This window comes from Helicoverpa armigera, chromosome 18 (genome assembly GCF_030705265.1).
Source record: "Helicoverpa armigera isolate CAAS_96S chromosome 18, ASM3070526v1, whole genome shotgun sequence".
Taxonomy (NCBI): domain Eukaryota; kingdom Metazoa; phylum Arthropoda; class Insecta; order Lepidoptera; family Noctuidae; genus Helicoverpa; species Helicoverpa armigera.
This window is the reverse complement of record NC_087137.1, coordinates 9,911,430-9,926,640: the sequence shown is the minus strand read 5'-3', so window position 1 is coordinate 9,926,640 and position 15,211 is coordinate 9,911,430. Positions and strand designations below refer to the sequence as shown.

The 15,211-nt window shown below is 34.0% G+C and overlaps 1 protein-coding gene across 1 annotated transcript; it reads right to left on the bottom strand.

Annotated features, from left to right (window-relative positions):
* Positions 1–264: 264 nt before the first annotated feature.
* Positions 265–10,551, bottom strand: LOC110381440 (sodium-coupled neutral amino acid transporter 9 homolog). Its single transcript, XM_064039290.1, has 12 exons — positions 10,236–10,551; positions 7,204–7,284; positions 6,426–6,555; positions 4,157–4,260; positions 3,380–3,537; positions 2,872–3,033; positions 2,320–2,523; positions 1,878–2,074; positions 1,537–1,641; positions 1,285–1,353; positions 912–1,075; positions 265–500 (listed from the first exon to the last, which is right to left on the bottom strand). Exons 1-12 carry the CDS (start codon positions 10,316–10,318, stop codon positions 329–331), a joined length of 1,629 nt encoding a protein of 542 aa, XP_063895360.1. The 5' UTR covers positions 10,319–10,551; the 3' UTR covers positions 265–328.
* Between the last annotated feature and the right edge of the window lie 4,660 nt (positions 10,552–15,211).

Here is a 15,211-nt window from a genome sequence, read left to right as displayed (position 1 = left end):
CTTCAGTTGATACAACATGAAAGTAACTACATACAGACTACTCTATTTTACTATTTACATTTTCTTTCATCTTTGTCATTATTGGAGAAAGAACATTTTTGCATTGGTTTTCATAAAAACCCGTCAGTTAAAATGTAATTGACATCAAGACATTCCTTTCAGTAAAATTACACACAGCCAAATTTTGGTTTTTCCTTCCTAACAATTCCACGCTAAATAAACATGAAAAACTTATTTTCAACTTTTTTACACACACTCCTAATTTCTTGACGTTAATTCCAAGGTCAATTCAACTACTTCCAAGGTCACTTCCATTCCAAGGTCACTTCTACTCGTCAATAAAGAACTGCATGAGTAAGTTGACGGCTCCGAAGACCATAATGCTGCAGTAGAAGACAGTCTTCCACCAGGTCAGTTTGCCGCGAAGTTGGAGCGAACGGATTTGAAGGAGCGAGGGTAAAGCGAATATGTGGACAAGACCACTTACTGCGCCTGTGTATCTAGAAGAGAAGAGATATTAGGTGAGTGAGCCAATAACGTATTTTTTTATTGCTCTAAGGAGTAAAATTCTTTATGAAAATTAGTGCTTAAAAAATGGATTTTTAATTAGAAATTAACGTTTAGTTTATGTCTAAAGTTCTGTTAAAGAAATAAAAACGGATATAAATAAAACGACGAAACGGAAATAGCTCAAAAAACCGATTTGAAAAATTGCACTAAAATTATAAACATTAGCTATTGATTAATTATTGTCAGTTGCAATAAGAATAATTATTTCTAACTTATCGTCCGGTTTTTGAATTAAGAAATTCTATCATCCGGTTTTTGAATTAGGAAATTCTATCGTCCCGATTTTGAATTAAAATTTACCTTTTTTAAACAAACATGAGTTAAATTACTTTTTGCCTTACCTAATAATAGTTCCAATGCTTGGACAAAAACAAGCTACTAATATACACATAGCCATTATAGAAATGTTGATGATGATGGTCAATCCTCGCGTCTCCTTGAAGGGTAGAAGCAGGATAGCTTCTGACCGTAACATGAACGCGACTAGCGGGTACACTGTCACTACCTGTGAAATAAAGAACGTAATAAATACCCTTCGTTGTGCAGTCGGGTAAAATATTGAAAACTTGATTAATTTATTATTATAATGGAAGCATCTACGCCAGTGTATTCTTATGTAAAAAAAAATATGATTAGATCTTTTTAGTTATAGGCAGGTACCTAATTTACGGTATTCATTAAAACTCTGATTTCGAATGACAACAACACACTTACTTGAAATAGTAGCAACATTCTAGCAACTGCAGTCATGACATCATGCATTTCGAAGTTGTTTAACAAATTCTGAAATGGAGAAATATTTCAATGATCAACATTATATTTCAAAGATTTTTCTAGCCTTTTCCCAAGCATGTTGGTGTCGGCTTCTATTCTAACTTGATGCAGCTGAGGACCAGTATATATTATTGTATATTTTAAAGATAATGTTACGAAGGCAATATAAAACTGATAAATACTGATACTCACATCTTCAATACACGACTTGGCGAGTGGGAAGCAGATGTAAAAGACAGCTCCCACCAACGTGTATGTAACGGTCACAAGCAGAAATGCTATCGTCAAGTCCCTGCCCTGAAACACAGGTACATTTTATAGAAATAAATATTTTAGGTTCTTATACAAAATAATATCGATTTGATTTGGCACTTGGTTTTGCAGTGGGACTTATAACTCGATTAAGAAGAGATTAAAATAAGCCTTTTCTGTTATGTAAAAGCCTCATATCTAATATGACTATAGTTAAAAAAGACATAAAAGTATAGTTAAAGTAGTAAATTACTAAAGATAAATATGAAATAAAATCTTACATTCTTATCCTGCCTCGCATTATTGCTCATTATCGTAATAATAATGTTGTGTATATAGAATGACAGTGCTAACATGCCGCTGAGCACGGCTGCGTTCCTGATGGCGTGTGTCTGTGTAAATAGCTCGCCAATGTGGATGCCCCACGCGTAACCCTTTACCAGCACGAAGATTAGGAGGTAGGCTACTGATAATGTACCTGGAATCATATAAAAGTACCAGGATTATTACTTATTCTTTGCGGCACTAGTAACACGGGTCAATAAATCAGTTCAATTTTGCGGTTCTTGGATGTTGCTCAAATAATTCGGTAATCTCACGGGAAAAAACTTGGCTATCTGTAGTCCTGATGCGAAAAATACCATTGGAATCACTGTGTGAAGAATGAAGGCTTGATCAGATACATAATCCAGATACCATTTATTTACAAATTGTTCGACTTACCCAGCGAATTAAACTTGGTGAAAAACGAAACGTTCTTAAAGTTGAGCAGTGGGAAGACTATAAGCGCCACATAGATGGGCACCGTCGTGTGGAGCCCCCAGTACGCCGAGTCGGCCTCGGGCTCCGCTATTAGGAGAGACTCGTTCACGTGACGAGGGCAGAGGAGCGATGTGTTGTATATTGTTTCGTTGGAGCTGTTGAGATCTGGAGACAAAAGCAAACAGCTGAATTGAGGACGTCGTTTTGAAAAGTTCGTTAATAAAGAAATGTTTAGTTTATTTTAAATTGTGTAAATGCGGTTCAAGTGACTTTACGGTAGTCTTCCCAGTCTTTTTTGTCCAAGATATATCTTTTTTAAGACTGAGAAAAAAGAATGAAAAGCTATCGTTATCTTGCATGTGAGGTAAATCCGGGCCATATCTAATTAGTAGCATATCTCTTACTGTACATAACACCATACCAAAATAGTTGGGAAAAGGCTAGGCAGTTGCTGCTGATCACCTCTACATAAGAACTTGGTAAAAATGATGAACATTTTAATGTATGACTTACCAACAAAATAATTGACAGTGAAGTACAAGAAGTTTGTTATAAGTATCCAGTACACTATGTTAGCGCCGAGCAGCACGAGAAGACTGAAGATATGCGCCACCACCTCCGCCCACTGGCCCAGCAGGGTCCGACATAGTGCTGGCACCTCACAGCTGTCACTACCTGAAGAAATAAAAGAAAGAATAGCGATTAAAATATATCTATTTGCCCTTTCTCCCTGATAAATAATTATTTTGAAAACGTAATATTCTTCTCTTCTTCTTGTTTTTGATTTTAATTTTCCTCAGATACCAAGCTTTTTATGCATCATGCAGTCAATTCAAAATCATTGTTATGGCGATTGCAGAAAACCTTAAGAAACATAAAAACCCAAGCATATTGGTCTGGTCTCCCACAAATTGAAATAAACCAATTCAAATAATTTTTTGTCTTTTTAAGGTCTATGAAGTCAATTTCTGACCCTTAATTACAATAATTCCTATTAGATAAGTATAAAATAGGTTCTCACCATGATGCTTATTAACCCTGAGCAGAACATAGGCAGTATACAAACACAGCGCTGCCATAAAAGCGACCAGCACCAAAGCAGCCGGGAGACCAGCTCTCTCCACCCCCCACGCCATCGTCAGCAACGACGAACCCATTATCGTGTTCCATACTGAAAAACTAAATGACAGTAAAGTTAGCTGCAAGAAAACACAAAAGATGAACGAACACTTTGTTTGAATTAAGATTATGTATGACGGTTTCTGAATTAAGAATTCCAACTGACGGTTTTTGAATTAGGAATTGGATAGCAAGCTTTTTTGAATTGACTGTCGACCGGTTTTTGAATTAGGAATCGACAGACATTTTTTATAAAGAACAATGTCAGACGTCCATAGTAACTTAGGCTCAATAAAAATATTTCATATACAGTGAAAATTCTTACAGTTTTTTGTGTAGTTTAATGTCAGAAGCTTTTCTATGTTTTCCACTTTTGCATTGAATTTCTCAAAACCAAATTATTCCAAATTATTAAAACGAAAAACCTGAACTCGATAAACAAAATAATTACTTATTGAAATGATATTTTTTTTTGGAAAAGTTCTAGATAACAATTAAATATTTTATAAGAAGTTAGTATTTTATATTTAAATTGTTGTAGTAAAGAACTTTGTGTCCGTGAGAATTTAGTTTTAAAAGTTGATTGGGTGGGCCGAAACCTGACATTGTTCTTTTTCGGTAAATGAACAAATAACTACTAGTAAGGAAAAGGCTCTTTACTTGTAAAATAATTACTTACATAGTAACTAATGAACTCTGTTTCTTTGTGTCTGGCTTGAAAGTCTTCTCAAATGTCTTGTTGAATGTTTCTAGGACAGCGTCTGACGACAATTCTGCAGGCCCCTGGAAATAAATAATATGTTATTATTATTAATATTTTGCTATCCTAGTCTAAAATTACATATTCTTGCCGAATAGTTACTAGAATCAGAAATTAACATGGCTTAGAGTCTAGATTGACACAATATGATAGGTAATAGGTGAATGAATCCCCAAATAAGTACGTTATGAACACCTATAGTTGGGGTTATCTTTCGCAATTACTTCTTTGTCTGACTTAAATCTCACCGAAAACGCGTTACTTTCAATCTGCGACCAATTACAATTAATGTAATTACAAGAGTGATAATACTGAATTTCCCGACAGCTGTTGCTTGTTGCTGATAATTTTTAAAACAAAGGCCTTTGACCATTTAATACGTACAATAAGATAAATGATCACATGTTAATTTACGACTGTTGCGTTAATAACTTGTTACTATAGCAATAGCCAATCACGAGAAATAGCCGCAACTATCTATTTCAGAGTTCATATGGGGAGACCTGAAAAGGTGCCTCTCTGGTTTAAATCCCGCCCTATATCATGTCCTTTTTACGACTACTATTTCATAACTGACCTACGTTCGTATTTTAGACTGGGATTCGAATTCAGAAAGTTGCATGTTTTAAAAGTGTAATATTTATCCTCATAAGAAAATTATTGAATTGCAAAGTGGAATTACCAAGTTCTGCAGATACAGTTCAAGGTAGAGTTCAAAACCCTTTTATTTATAACTTGATTGATGGCCAATATTATTTATCGATAAATTATCACGTTCCCTTCAAAATAAAAATGGAATATGGACAAGAATATTAACATAGGTACTTAAGTAGGTGTAAGTTATAGCTTTTAAATTAAATCTTAATAGAGCAATTACTTTTATTTTAACGACTGCTACGGAATGACATCAGTAATATTGTTATTTAAGTTAATTAAGTACAAAATTGTTGCAAATAGTCAAAACACTGGCGTCTTGATATTCGACTATCGTCTTTATTATCTCAAAGTATCCTTGACTAAAAATAGATGGTCCATTTTGTTAACATTAAGATACGTTTCTGACGGTTTTACGATAAATAACTAAATTACTGTCGTACGAGGAATGATAAGTTTAATTTAAATGAATATGAATAATCCGGAAGCTTCTGGTTTGGGAGCGTGCGCCCTATCAGTTATTTGAAACTGATGATAAATAGAATCGGCCAAATTAACTGTTATTATCTGTCCCTAATAAACTATTTATCATATGAGTGACGACTGATTGATTCGTAATACAATTATGCATAAAATATTTTATGGTAACAAAAATTAAGTAGGTACCTTACCTAATTTATGAATTCTCAATTCAAAAACCATCATCATCTGCCATCTAGCCTTTTCACAATTCAAAAAAATTCTCAATTTAAAAACCGTCAGGAAAAAAAAGACGTCTTTATAACGTATTCGGCGATCTAAGCAGTTTCCATGGGAAAAATAGGTTTGTTAGCGACGTTCAGTGACGTTTGAGTTTCTAATCGTCGGTAACCAAGAAATTAACTTCATAGTTTGATAACAATTTTTCTCGAACTTTTAATCGTATTTTTGTTTATATTAGTCAGAAGTTACGCACGCACGAGGCACTACATGCTTGTTAGAACGTATGTTTTTTGTTTAATATTAGTTACAAATTAGGCAGTTGTTAGGGTAATTTGAAGTTGATAAGGAAAATGAAATCTGACCTTTCTGAACTTATTTATTGTTCAAGTATCAGTGTCTTGTCGTCATGAAACAAAGCTAGGCCTTGAGATATTGTTTCATAAATAATCTCGCTACATTGTCGTATGAAAGTTATCATTACATTTGTATCGTATGATTTGATTATTGCATCTACGATATTTGCATTAATTGTATCTACTAACATGTAAGGATACCAGATCACGTCTCTTCAACATTACCAGAATTTTCGCACAATATATCGAGGCAATGACTAGGCTTTTATCACACAAATAAAGAAGAAAGTTCGCGAGTCCATAGGGGTTAATCTTTGTAACCACTGGTTGGATTTCCAAAATTCTTTCACTGATAGATAGCTACAATTTTCCAGAGTGCCATAGGCACGGGCTTTAGTTCCTAAGAGATTTGGGTGAAACCGCAAGAAAACGGCTAGTTTAAAAAAAAAATATTGGACTTTCGAACTAATGATACTCACTAAAGAGTCGATGCTCTCGACACTGACAGCCCTGTAGGTAGGCGTGACAGCGCCCTGCAGAAGCGGCTCGGCCTCCGCCCTACTCATGGCGCTATAGTAACTGTGGCTTGTGATGCTTGGCGAGTGATATCTGCAAAAATATTGGAAACACTCTTAATATTCAAAACGTAGAAGTTAAGATGTTTAAGTAGATGCTGTTTCATGAAAGCGTAAAAGTTTGGATGATTATGACGGTTTCATGCAAAAACATTCTAAATAAAAAATCATCCATATTCCATCTCAGTATGAGAGGAGGTAGGTATGTGCCCAGCAGTGGGACGATAAAAAGGCTGACGATGATAATGATGCAAAAACAAATAAAAATGAACGAAATTTTGTGAAACAAGACAGAGTTTAGCTTATCATATTAGAATAACATAAGGCTAATTTTAATCTGATTGCGGGATGTAGTCATCTGGATGATCCGGAGATCAAACCTGAGACTTCAAACGCTATTCTTACGTAGTTAGCGTTTTCGGCTAAACCAATGAGGCAATTAAAAAGATAAGGATGAATAATGTAGGTTAAGACGAGTTATAATGCGCGTCAGATGCACGTCACAAACAGGTGATTAAAATAATCAGCATCAAGTTAAATGCGTTGTGACAGATTTACAAATCGCAACAATAATCGGATATATTTTTAGGATTGAAGCATCTACGGAAATAGTAATTCTGATGCGGTGAAAGGTAAATATATGTATTTTACTTTATGTTATATTTTGTAATAAAATACTTACTTATTATATTTCTTATAACGTTTTCTTCGGTCTTCACAATATTCACAGTCCGTGAAGTCGGAACACGCACTCCCGAATATTCTAAAACACACAAATTAATAACAAATATAAATTTTGCATTTAAAACCAATGGTATATTAAACACATAAAACTGAAACATACCTAAATAATATCACAAAAATGAATAATCACCACTTAAAAATTGATCAATAATGTCTACCGATTTAAAAAGACCCTTTTTCTCAAAGTTGTGCTTAATTGAATGTAGCAGATACTGCGTGACTCGATATGTTGAGTACAAATGATTATCAATAATAACTGGCAGTTAAATATTATTGCTTCGCTTCGCAGTTTTTATCTGAACATCATTTACGTCACAGGGTTGTGACTGGCAGAAAATAAAATGTAGGATTTTTTAAATCTTTTTTTAAGTAATGTTCGTACAAAGAAATAAACTACCAGTATGCCTCTACTAAGATATTTTTCATTTGGTTATAAAGGACACACGCACGATTATTTACATAAAATACAAAAATTACGCACCCAAAATAGCCGGGCCCAATCTTATATGTCTGACATCCAGGTAGGTATATTAAAAGTAATTATCCAAGAATTGATTTTACAAATAGCTCAGTTTCCAATATTTACAATTAACTTATTTTTTTTATTACTTTACAGTCTACATGAATCCTGTTAATCAATAGTAATTAATTAAATGCTACAGCTTATAATATGTATATTTACACCATATTGAACTCTCATGAACCGAAGGCAACCAAGGATCTTTGAGTCATTGTTCAATTACGTTTGCTGATCACAAGCAGCAACGAAAAAAGAAAATACTTTACTTTTGTGAAATAAAGCCATTTCTTTAACTTCTGCTTTTTATTTATGAAGCATTTTTTTTATTTTTATAGATACCTATAGATAATTATTTTAATTTAAATGTTTAGTTTTGAATTACGAATACTTCTAATTCAAAACCGTAAGGTATTCCGGTAAACCGTAAGGTCACAATAAATTACTAATGGGTACTTAGAACTTGAATTTTATGGGTAAAATTGTGTGACTTAGGTATCTTACTTTATTGATTTTAAATATTGTAACTAATTACATATACATAAGTGTTCGGGGGCACGGCTGACGAAATAATTATCTAAGTTTCGTCATCTCATTTATTTATATTTTACTATAGTAAATATTTATAGAAATACTACGTTGTATAGATATAACGATACTACAGAGGAAGTTTGTTATTTATTAATGATTTGTAAATGTGTGTCAGTGTGTTAGCCATTAGGTACTTACGTGTGTACCTAATTAGCTAGGTACCATAGGTACTCTGATTTTTTTAAACTAAGTAATAATCTTATGGTTAATATATTTTTTTCATTTTCAATTTGTCAATGTGATTAAATAAATTAAACTTTGCTTACGTTTGCTTACAAGGATTAATCATAGCAAAAAATCGGTTTATGTAATTGAGGGATCTTTTGATTGTTAACGACTGCTCAGGATGCAGGTAAAACCGAAGAAAACAAATAGTATACTGCACTAAATATCATATAGACATATTATGTAAGTGTATGTTAGTTTATAAATAAGATGCAACATTCTAACCTGTTGCATCATTAGGTAACTTATATACCTATGTACCTACCTATAGTTTAAATATAAGTATATAAGTAACAGATAAGTGATCTAATTTTATGTTGTACTGTCTTATTTACCGAAGGGTTATATTCGATTCTCAAGGTTTAGATATCTTATTCTAGATTGGCTATAACTCGTGGTAAGAAAGGTAGCCTTTATTTTTTATCTCAGGCAATTTGTGTAGAAAGTACATGATACAAAATGTCATTGAAATCAAAGTCAAAGTCATATTTTTTTAATTTCAATCGGTTCAGTAGTTTTGGCGGTAAAGCGCGATAGACAGATTTCCCTCTTCTTCCCCTATCGAGTTCAAAGTTCAAAAATATTGTATGTTAATAATATTTTAGGACTGCCTCCTGAAATGTTGACGTTCGAAAAGTGCTGTTTTTCAGTCTATACTTTGCATAAACGATTTTTGATTTTGATAAAGATGTCAGTTGACTTTCAAAGTCCTAATAAGTAGGTAGCTACAGGTAGCTACTTTTCTATGAAAAACTTAAAAAAAAATAGACACAACACAATACTTTCGGAAAAGTTCATGGAAATTACTTTGCAACCTCTATTGAAAGTAGGTAGGATAATTCACCGGCGCGGCGGTGAAATAGCCGCGGTAGTAGGTATCTTTTACCCATAGCCTATTTGAAAGTCGGCACCGCTTTTTGTACAATATATGACAAATTGTCCATGTCAGTAGTCTCGTGATGTTTTTACAAAGTTTGAGTTTTTGAACGCACTTAGGTATCTCATAAACATATAAATATTCTGTGAATATTTCAAGCATCTACCCGTTGCCGTTATCGATATCGAGCAAAAATGAGCAAAAAAAACCGGCCAAGTGTGAGTCGGACTCGCGCACTATGGGTTCCGTACCATTATTTAAAATCACGTTTGCTGTATGGGAGCTCCCCAAAATATTTATTTTATTCTAGTTTTCAGTATTTGTTGTTTAATAGCGGCAACAGAAATAGGAACATCATTTGTGAAAATTTCAACTCTAACTATCACGGTCCACGAGATACAGCCTGGTGACAGACGGACGGACGGAAGGACAGAGGAGCGAAAACAATAGGGTCCCGTTTTACCCTTAAAAACATGCTCGAGTCGAAAAATTGGTTGCTAAGCAACGAACTTGGATACCTACTGTGCGCTATTTAAACACATGCATGAGATAGGTGCGTACCTACCTACGTGACGTAGAAACGTTATTTGATTGATCAGACACACAAAGTACCTATACATTCAGCAAAGTTATATTTGAGAATAGGTAGCCAAATAAGAAAGTGTTAAGAGATATAAAATCAAAAATATCAGTTTAACGAATTATGGTCTTAATTTAGAAACTGTACGATCACAAATTAAAATAAAAGTAGCCTACTTACTCGTAACTGTCAACGGATCTGACTGAACTGGCTGCAGAATCAGGCTCCCTTGCCTGTTTCGCGATCTTTTCGACGAACCTCATCACTATTCTTTTTTAAGTTATCTTTTTAAGTTTTTTTTTTACTAAAGATTAGGACGCAAGCGTTCAGCCCTGAGTTCACACTACGATTGATAACAATTATTTGTCAAGTAATTTTCACTGTTTATTGTAACCGCGGTTGTAGCTGATTGTACTGGCTAAACAGATAACAGCGTTGCTTTTACTATTTATCGGCTGTTAATAAGCCTGCAGTTATTTTATGCAATTTATAGTAGGTAATGACATAACGTAATATATTACATCTATGATCCACACGTAAATTTTATTATATTTTTTGAGGGTAGGTAGGTGGCAACCATAGATGTAACTGTTACATCTATGGTTGCAACTGAGTTTTTCAAATATAAAAAAAAGCATTATCATTGGGTACCTACCAAATAAAATCAGTTATATTAGATATTGCCTTCTAACTTAACGTAGGTAGTGCCTTCTAATACAATGTTATATATTATCAAATACCTAAGTTATGCCTACTGTGTGATTAACTCTCGGGTGTATTTGGTGGTGCTCATGCGTATCCAATTTTATGAAGTGAGTATTTTTCTCTTAAGTTCTTACATCTACACTTCAAACTTCTTTTTGTCTCGTCGAGTGATGAGATACAATGACTGAGTGAGATTTCATTCGTCATTGTCTTCATAATGAAAACGGTGTTAATAACCTCATAGAGACAGCTAATCTAAAGTATGCAAATTAATTGTTAATTGCCAATGAAAACAATGTTTAATGTACCTACTCTACGATTATAAAGAATTGATAAACTTCTGACCTGAGGCAGATTAAGAAAATACGCCCGAATGCGTAATGACACCACATGGGGCACGTAGCTGCCCGTGACTGTAGGACTACGGTATATTCTATCTACGTGATTTGTAACAACCACCCAATTTTATTTAGATATTCCTTTCAGTTATTAAGCATAAAAAACGTTGCCCTCGTATTAGGACTTTTTCTTGTCGTTTTGGCTTTTACAAACGTGCTACATAACTTACTTTTAGTGTCCCTGAGCGGGGATCCAGCCCGCGACCTGCAGAGCAGCAACCGATGCGAGGCACCAATTCTCCATACGTGTCGTCAGAATTACAGCAAAAGGGAACGGATTGAAGTACCTACCTACTATAATGAAAAACTGACCAGAACAATTTGCCGTAAATGATGATACAGACATGAACAACCAGCGTTACGACTCGTTTTAGAAGAATTCACTGTAATAATTGCAGCTTTGTTATTTAAGATACAATAAAACAATTAATTGTTTAACAATTTTTTATTTACAATATTATATTACTACTAAAAATAAATAGAAGACAACTCATTGCAGTCACACAGTACAGATCTTTGTGTAGTTTTGATTTTACACAAACGTTTTTGACTGTGCTTTTCATAATAATGATGATTAATAATTATGGTTTGCATTAAAAAGAAGGAAATGTATCTTTGGCAGAATCCATCCAATCAACCATAAATTAAAGCAGCTTGCATCATAGACATAATATTAGTAAACAGGACTGCGCATATAAACCCAAAAAACGAGCCGAGTGAAACAGTTAGTACAGAGGCTGTCTGTCCCTTTCTAATAGGGTGACTATGAGATTAAGCTATGTGAGACAAATCCGAATTTGCTAAGATTATTAAACGCAGATTGGTATTGAAGTTTTAACTTACGTAGTTTGTGACCTTAACCTTTTGAACGCCAATGTCGGCTATAGCCGACATGAGCAAGCGTGCCCTGTGCGCCAACGACGGCTATACTCGACAAAAAACAGGTCGCAGAAAAATACAAAATAAACCTATTAAATCATTACTTTTATGTATTTTTTAGTAGATATTTAATTAAGATTTTTCGGGCTTGGCGTACAGGGCATAGGAATACCGATATGGCGTGGCGGTGAAAAGGTTAAGATACTTATAAAGGCTTTTAATAATTAGCGGGAATTAGCAGTATAAAAGCAGGAAGATTCGAAGTGAAGACTGTTTTTTTTTTGTATTTCTACTTCATATATAGACTGCTGAGCCATTTATGTCGCCTTTCTTCATTTTTTGGGAAGTTATAACAACAGTACAACAGTTTTAAAATCCATCACCCATATTTTCACTCATTACAAGAATTCATGGGCACCCTAGTTGTTTGGTTTACGAAAATGTTATTATTAGCTAACCTGTGGAACGATATATTGCAACCACCATAGGATTCACTTTTACAAGTATAAACGCAACACTTTTTCACCATTTAAGTAGTTTAAATTTATTTAATACAAAAAATATAAACAAAATTTTAAATGCTGATTACGCGCCAAGAATGTTCAGGGTTACCGCTAGAAAATAAAAAAAAGCAAAATAAAATTTTATATTGTTTATGTTTTAATAATAAATACGAATAAATTAATGCGATTGTTATTAATTTGTTGACTTACAATTGTTGAAATAAGATACAAATTTTATGTGATTCAATTGTTTTTTGGGAAGACAAAACTTTTGATCACAACATTTTTTTATGCTGGCAAGGTGTTAGAAAGAGACAAACAGCCTCCGTTCGAACTATCCCTCTCGGCTCGGATTTGCCTCTGTGTATTATGCAACCAATTTAGTACCTTATTGCGTTAGAATAGAGTTCATTTTCGTAAATATATATTTTGAGCGTGCGCAATCTTGTTTAGTAATATTATATCTATGGCTTGCATCCACATGTTTTTTTTTTTTTTTGAAGAAATATTAAGTACGGTGACTGAAAACTTATTCAATATTAAATACATACATTATTAAAATCTAACCAAATACTAAATATTGTTAAATCATAACAATATCATAAAGTTAAAGCAAAACCGTCTTACCACAAAAACTTTTTAACGTCAGTTTAAGACTTGTCTAAAGTCTAAAAAAATGTCAAATTATGACGTTGACATATGGTTCATTTTGGAGCCACATTTTTTTTAGACAAGTGTAAAACAGTGTTTAAAGTTTTTGTAGTAAGGCCATAAATGTCTACATTTCATCTCACTATGAAGGTTTAATGTCAAATGACTTTAAAATGAATTTTAATGTCCTACCGTTGTTACACAATTCTAAGTAAATTATTCAGGTAAAGGACTCCTACTGAGCAACCCTTTAATTAAACAAAATATAAAAATTTACTTTTATTTTCTAAAGATTGAAGTTTGTCTTCATGAAATTATAATGTTTGCATATGTCGGCAATAAAAATATATCTCTCAAAGCAATAAAATATGTTCAGAAAACTCATGTATCAGGCACAAAGGGCTCTAAGAAGTTTCCACATCTCTCTCTTGAACAATCAAGTAGTTGTAGGCAGATTTTACTTTGGCAGCTTGCAGTACAAATGTAACCTTATTTGTTTACGGGGCAAGTATGATCCATACTTGAACCATCAGTTGACATTAGGTGTGATAGTGGAGAAACATACAATCATGTTTCATCAAAATGCATGCCCAGCGTGGTAAGTAAATCTGACCAACTTGGGGAAGGCCCAACAAAGGATGCTTTTGGGCAGTGACAACAATAAGATAATTAAACTTTCTTAAAAAGAGTGTCCATGGAGTTTCTTGTCGGATCTTCTTCTTAAGACCAACTTTTTGGAACCATACAACTAGTGTGACATCTCATAAGAGCTCGCAAAGGCCTATTTGAAATAAAAACATTTGACTTTCATTTTGAAATATTGTTAACTAAAGATTCACAGTATAAGCAACATGATTAGAGAATAATTTAATTAGAACTATGTAAGGTAATCTTAATTAGGTACTAAGTTGCGTCCAGTCTCATTCCTTAAATATTGAAGCCCATCTTTCTCATGCAGGCTTTATGTTCCTCAATCAGTGGGCCGCAGTTCTCCTCGCCATTCTCAATAATGCTGGAATTGAGAAAAGAGGTTTTAATGATGGTTTCTTTTGAAATTGGTTCTGGTAACTTAACGAATAGTCAGAAGTCAGAAGCCAGTAAGTCTGACACCAGTCTAACCAAGGGGTATCGGGTAACTGGGATGAGGAGGTCAAATAGGCAGTCGCTTCTTGTAAAGCACTGGTACTCAGCTGAATCTAGTTAGACTGGAAGCCGACCCCAACATGGTTGGGAAAGAGGCTCGGAGGATGATGAAATAAACAGCTGTTATATTGTTGTGTAGTAAAAGAATTAATCAATTAATTGTATTGTAATTTCTGTGTGTATTATTTAGTTTTTTGTTATTGTGCTTGAGGAAAAGCTTAAGAATTTAAGACAATCTGAAACTTAAGGAAAATTTCTAATAACTAGGAATACTGTACAAAATAGGATGAATAATGCTTATTCATCATCGACTTACACTTTAGATATCTCTTAGATATAAATCTAGATAATGAGATGATAGTTAGTAAGCCAATACGAGCCTACAATTTAATTAAAGGACTTGAAACTGGTATAACTTTAGAGCGTAATAAATCGATTTTCTAACGGCAGTAGACCCAGTGAATGGTCACAGTAATATGTCCAATTATCTATCATTTTATATAGTCGCCGGAATGCAAGTGATATATTTCTAGAAATAGCAGTGTTGCGTAATAAAAACAATTTTGTTCAGAACCTTACCATGCATCTCGCGCTCTCTTGGTTTCTGGGCAAGCACAGCACGGCTTTAGCTTTGGTTTCTCAGCATTAGCCGGTGCCGGCGGCTCCACGACTTTTACATCCGCAGCCTTAGCACTTGCGTTTCCCATTTTATTGCAAAATTACCGAATCTGATGCAATTGAAATCGCAGACACACACACGCTCGACCTTCAATGACAGCAGATGTCAAAACATGTGAAGGTCGGCGCTGTCAAAATGTTTCCAGCATGCTGTGCGTTTACGAATAAAGATTCCATGACTTTGACGATAAAAGGATAG

Coding starts and splice junctions, on each gene's coding strand:
- LOC110381440 (XM_064039290.1), bottom strand. CDS start 10,318: ATGAGGTTCGTCGAAAAGATCGCGAAACAGGCAAGGGAGCCTGATTCT. Junction 2,075..2,319: donor CACCAAGTTTAATTCGCTGG/GTAAGTCGAACA, acceptor ATATGATTCCAG/GTACATTATCAGTAGCCTAC. Junction 501..911: donor AGCATTGGAACTATTATTAG/GTAAGGCAAAAA, acceptor CTTCTCTTCTAG/ATACACAGGCGCAGTAAGTG.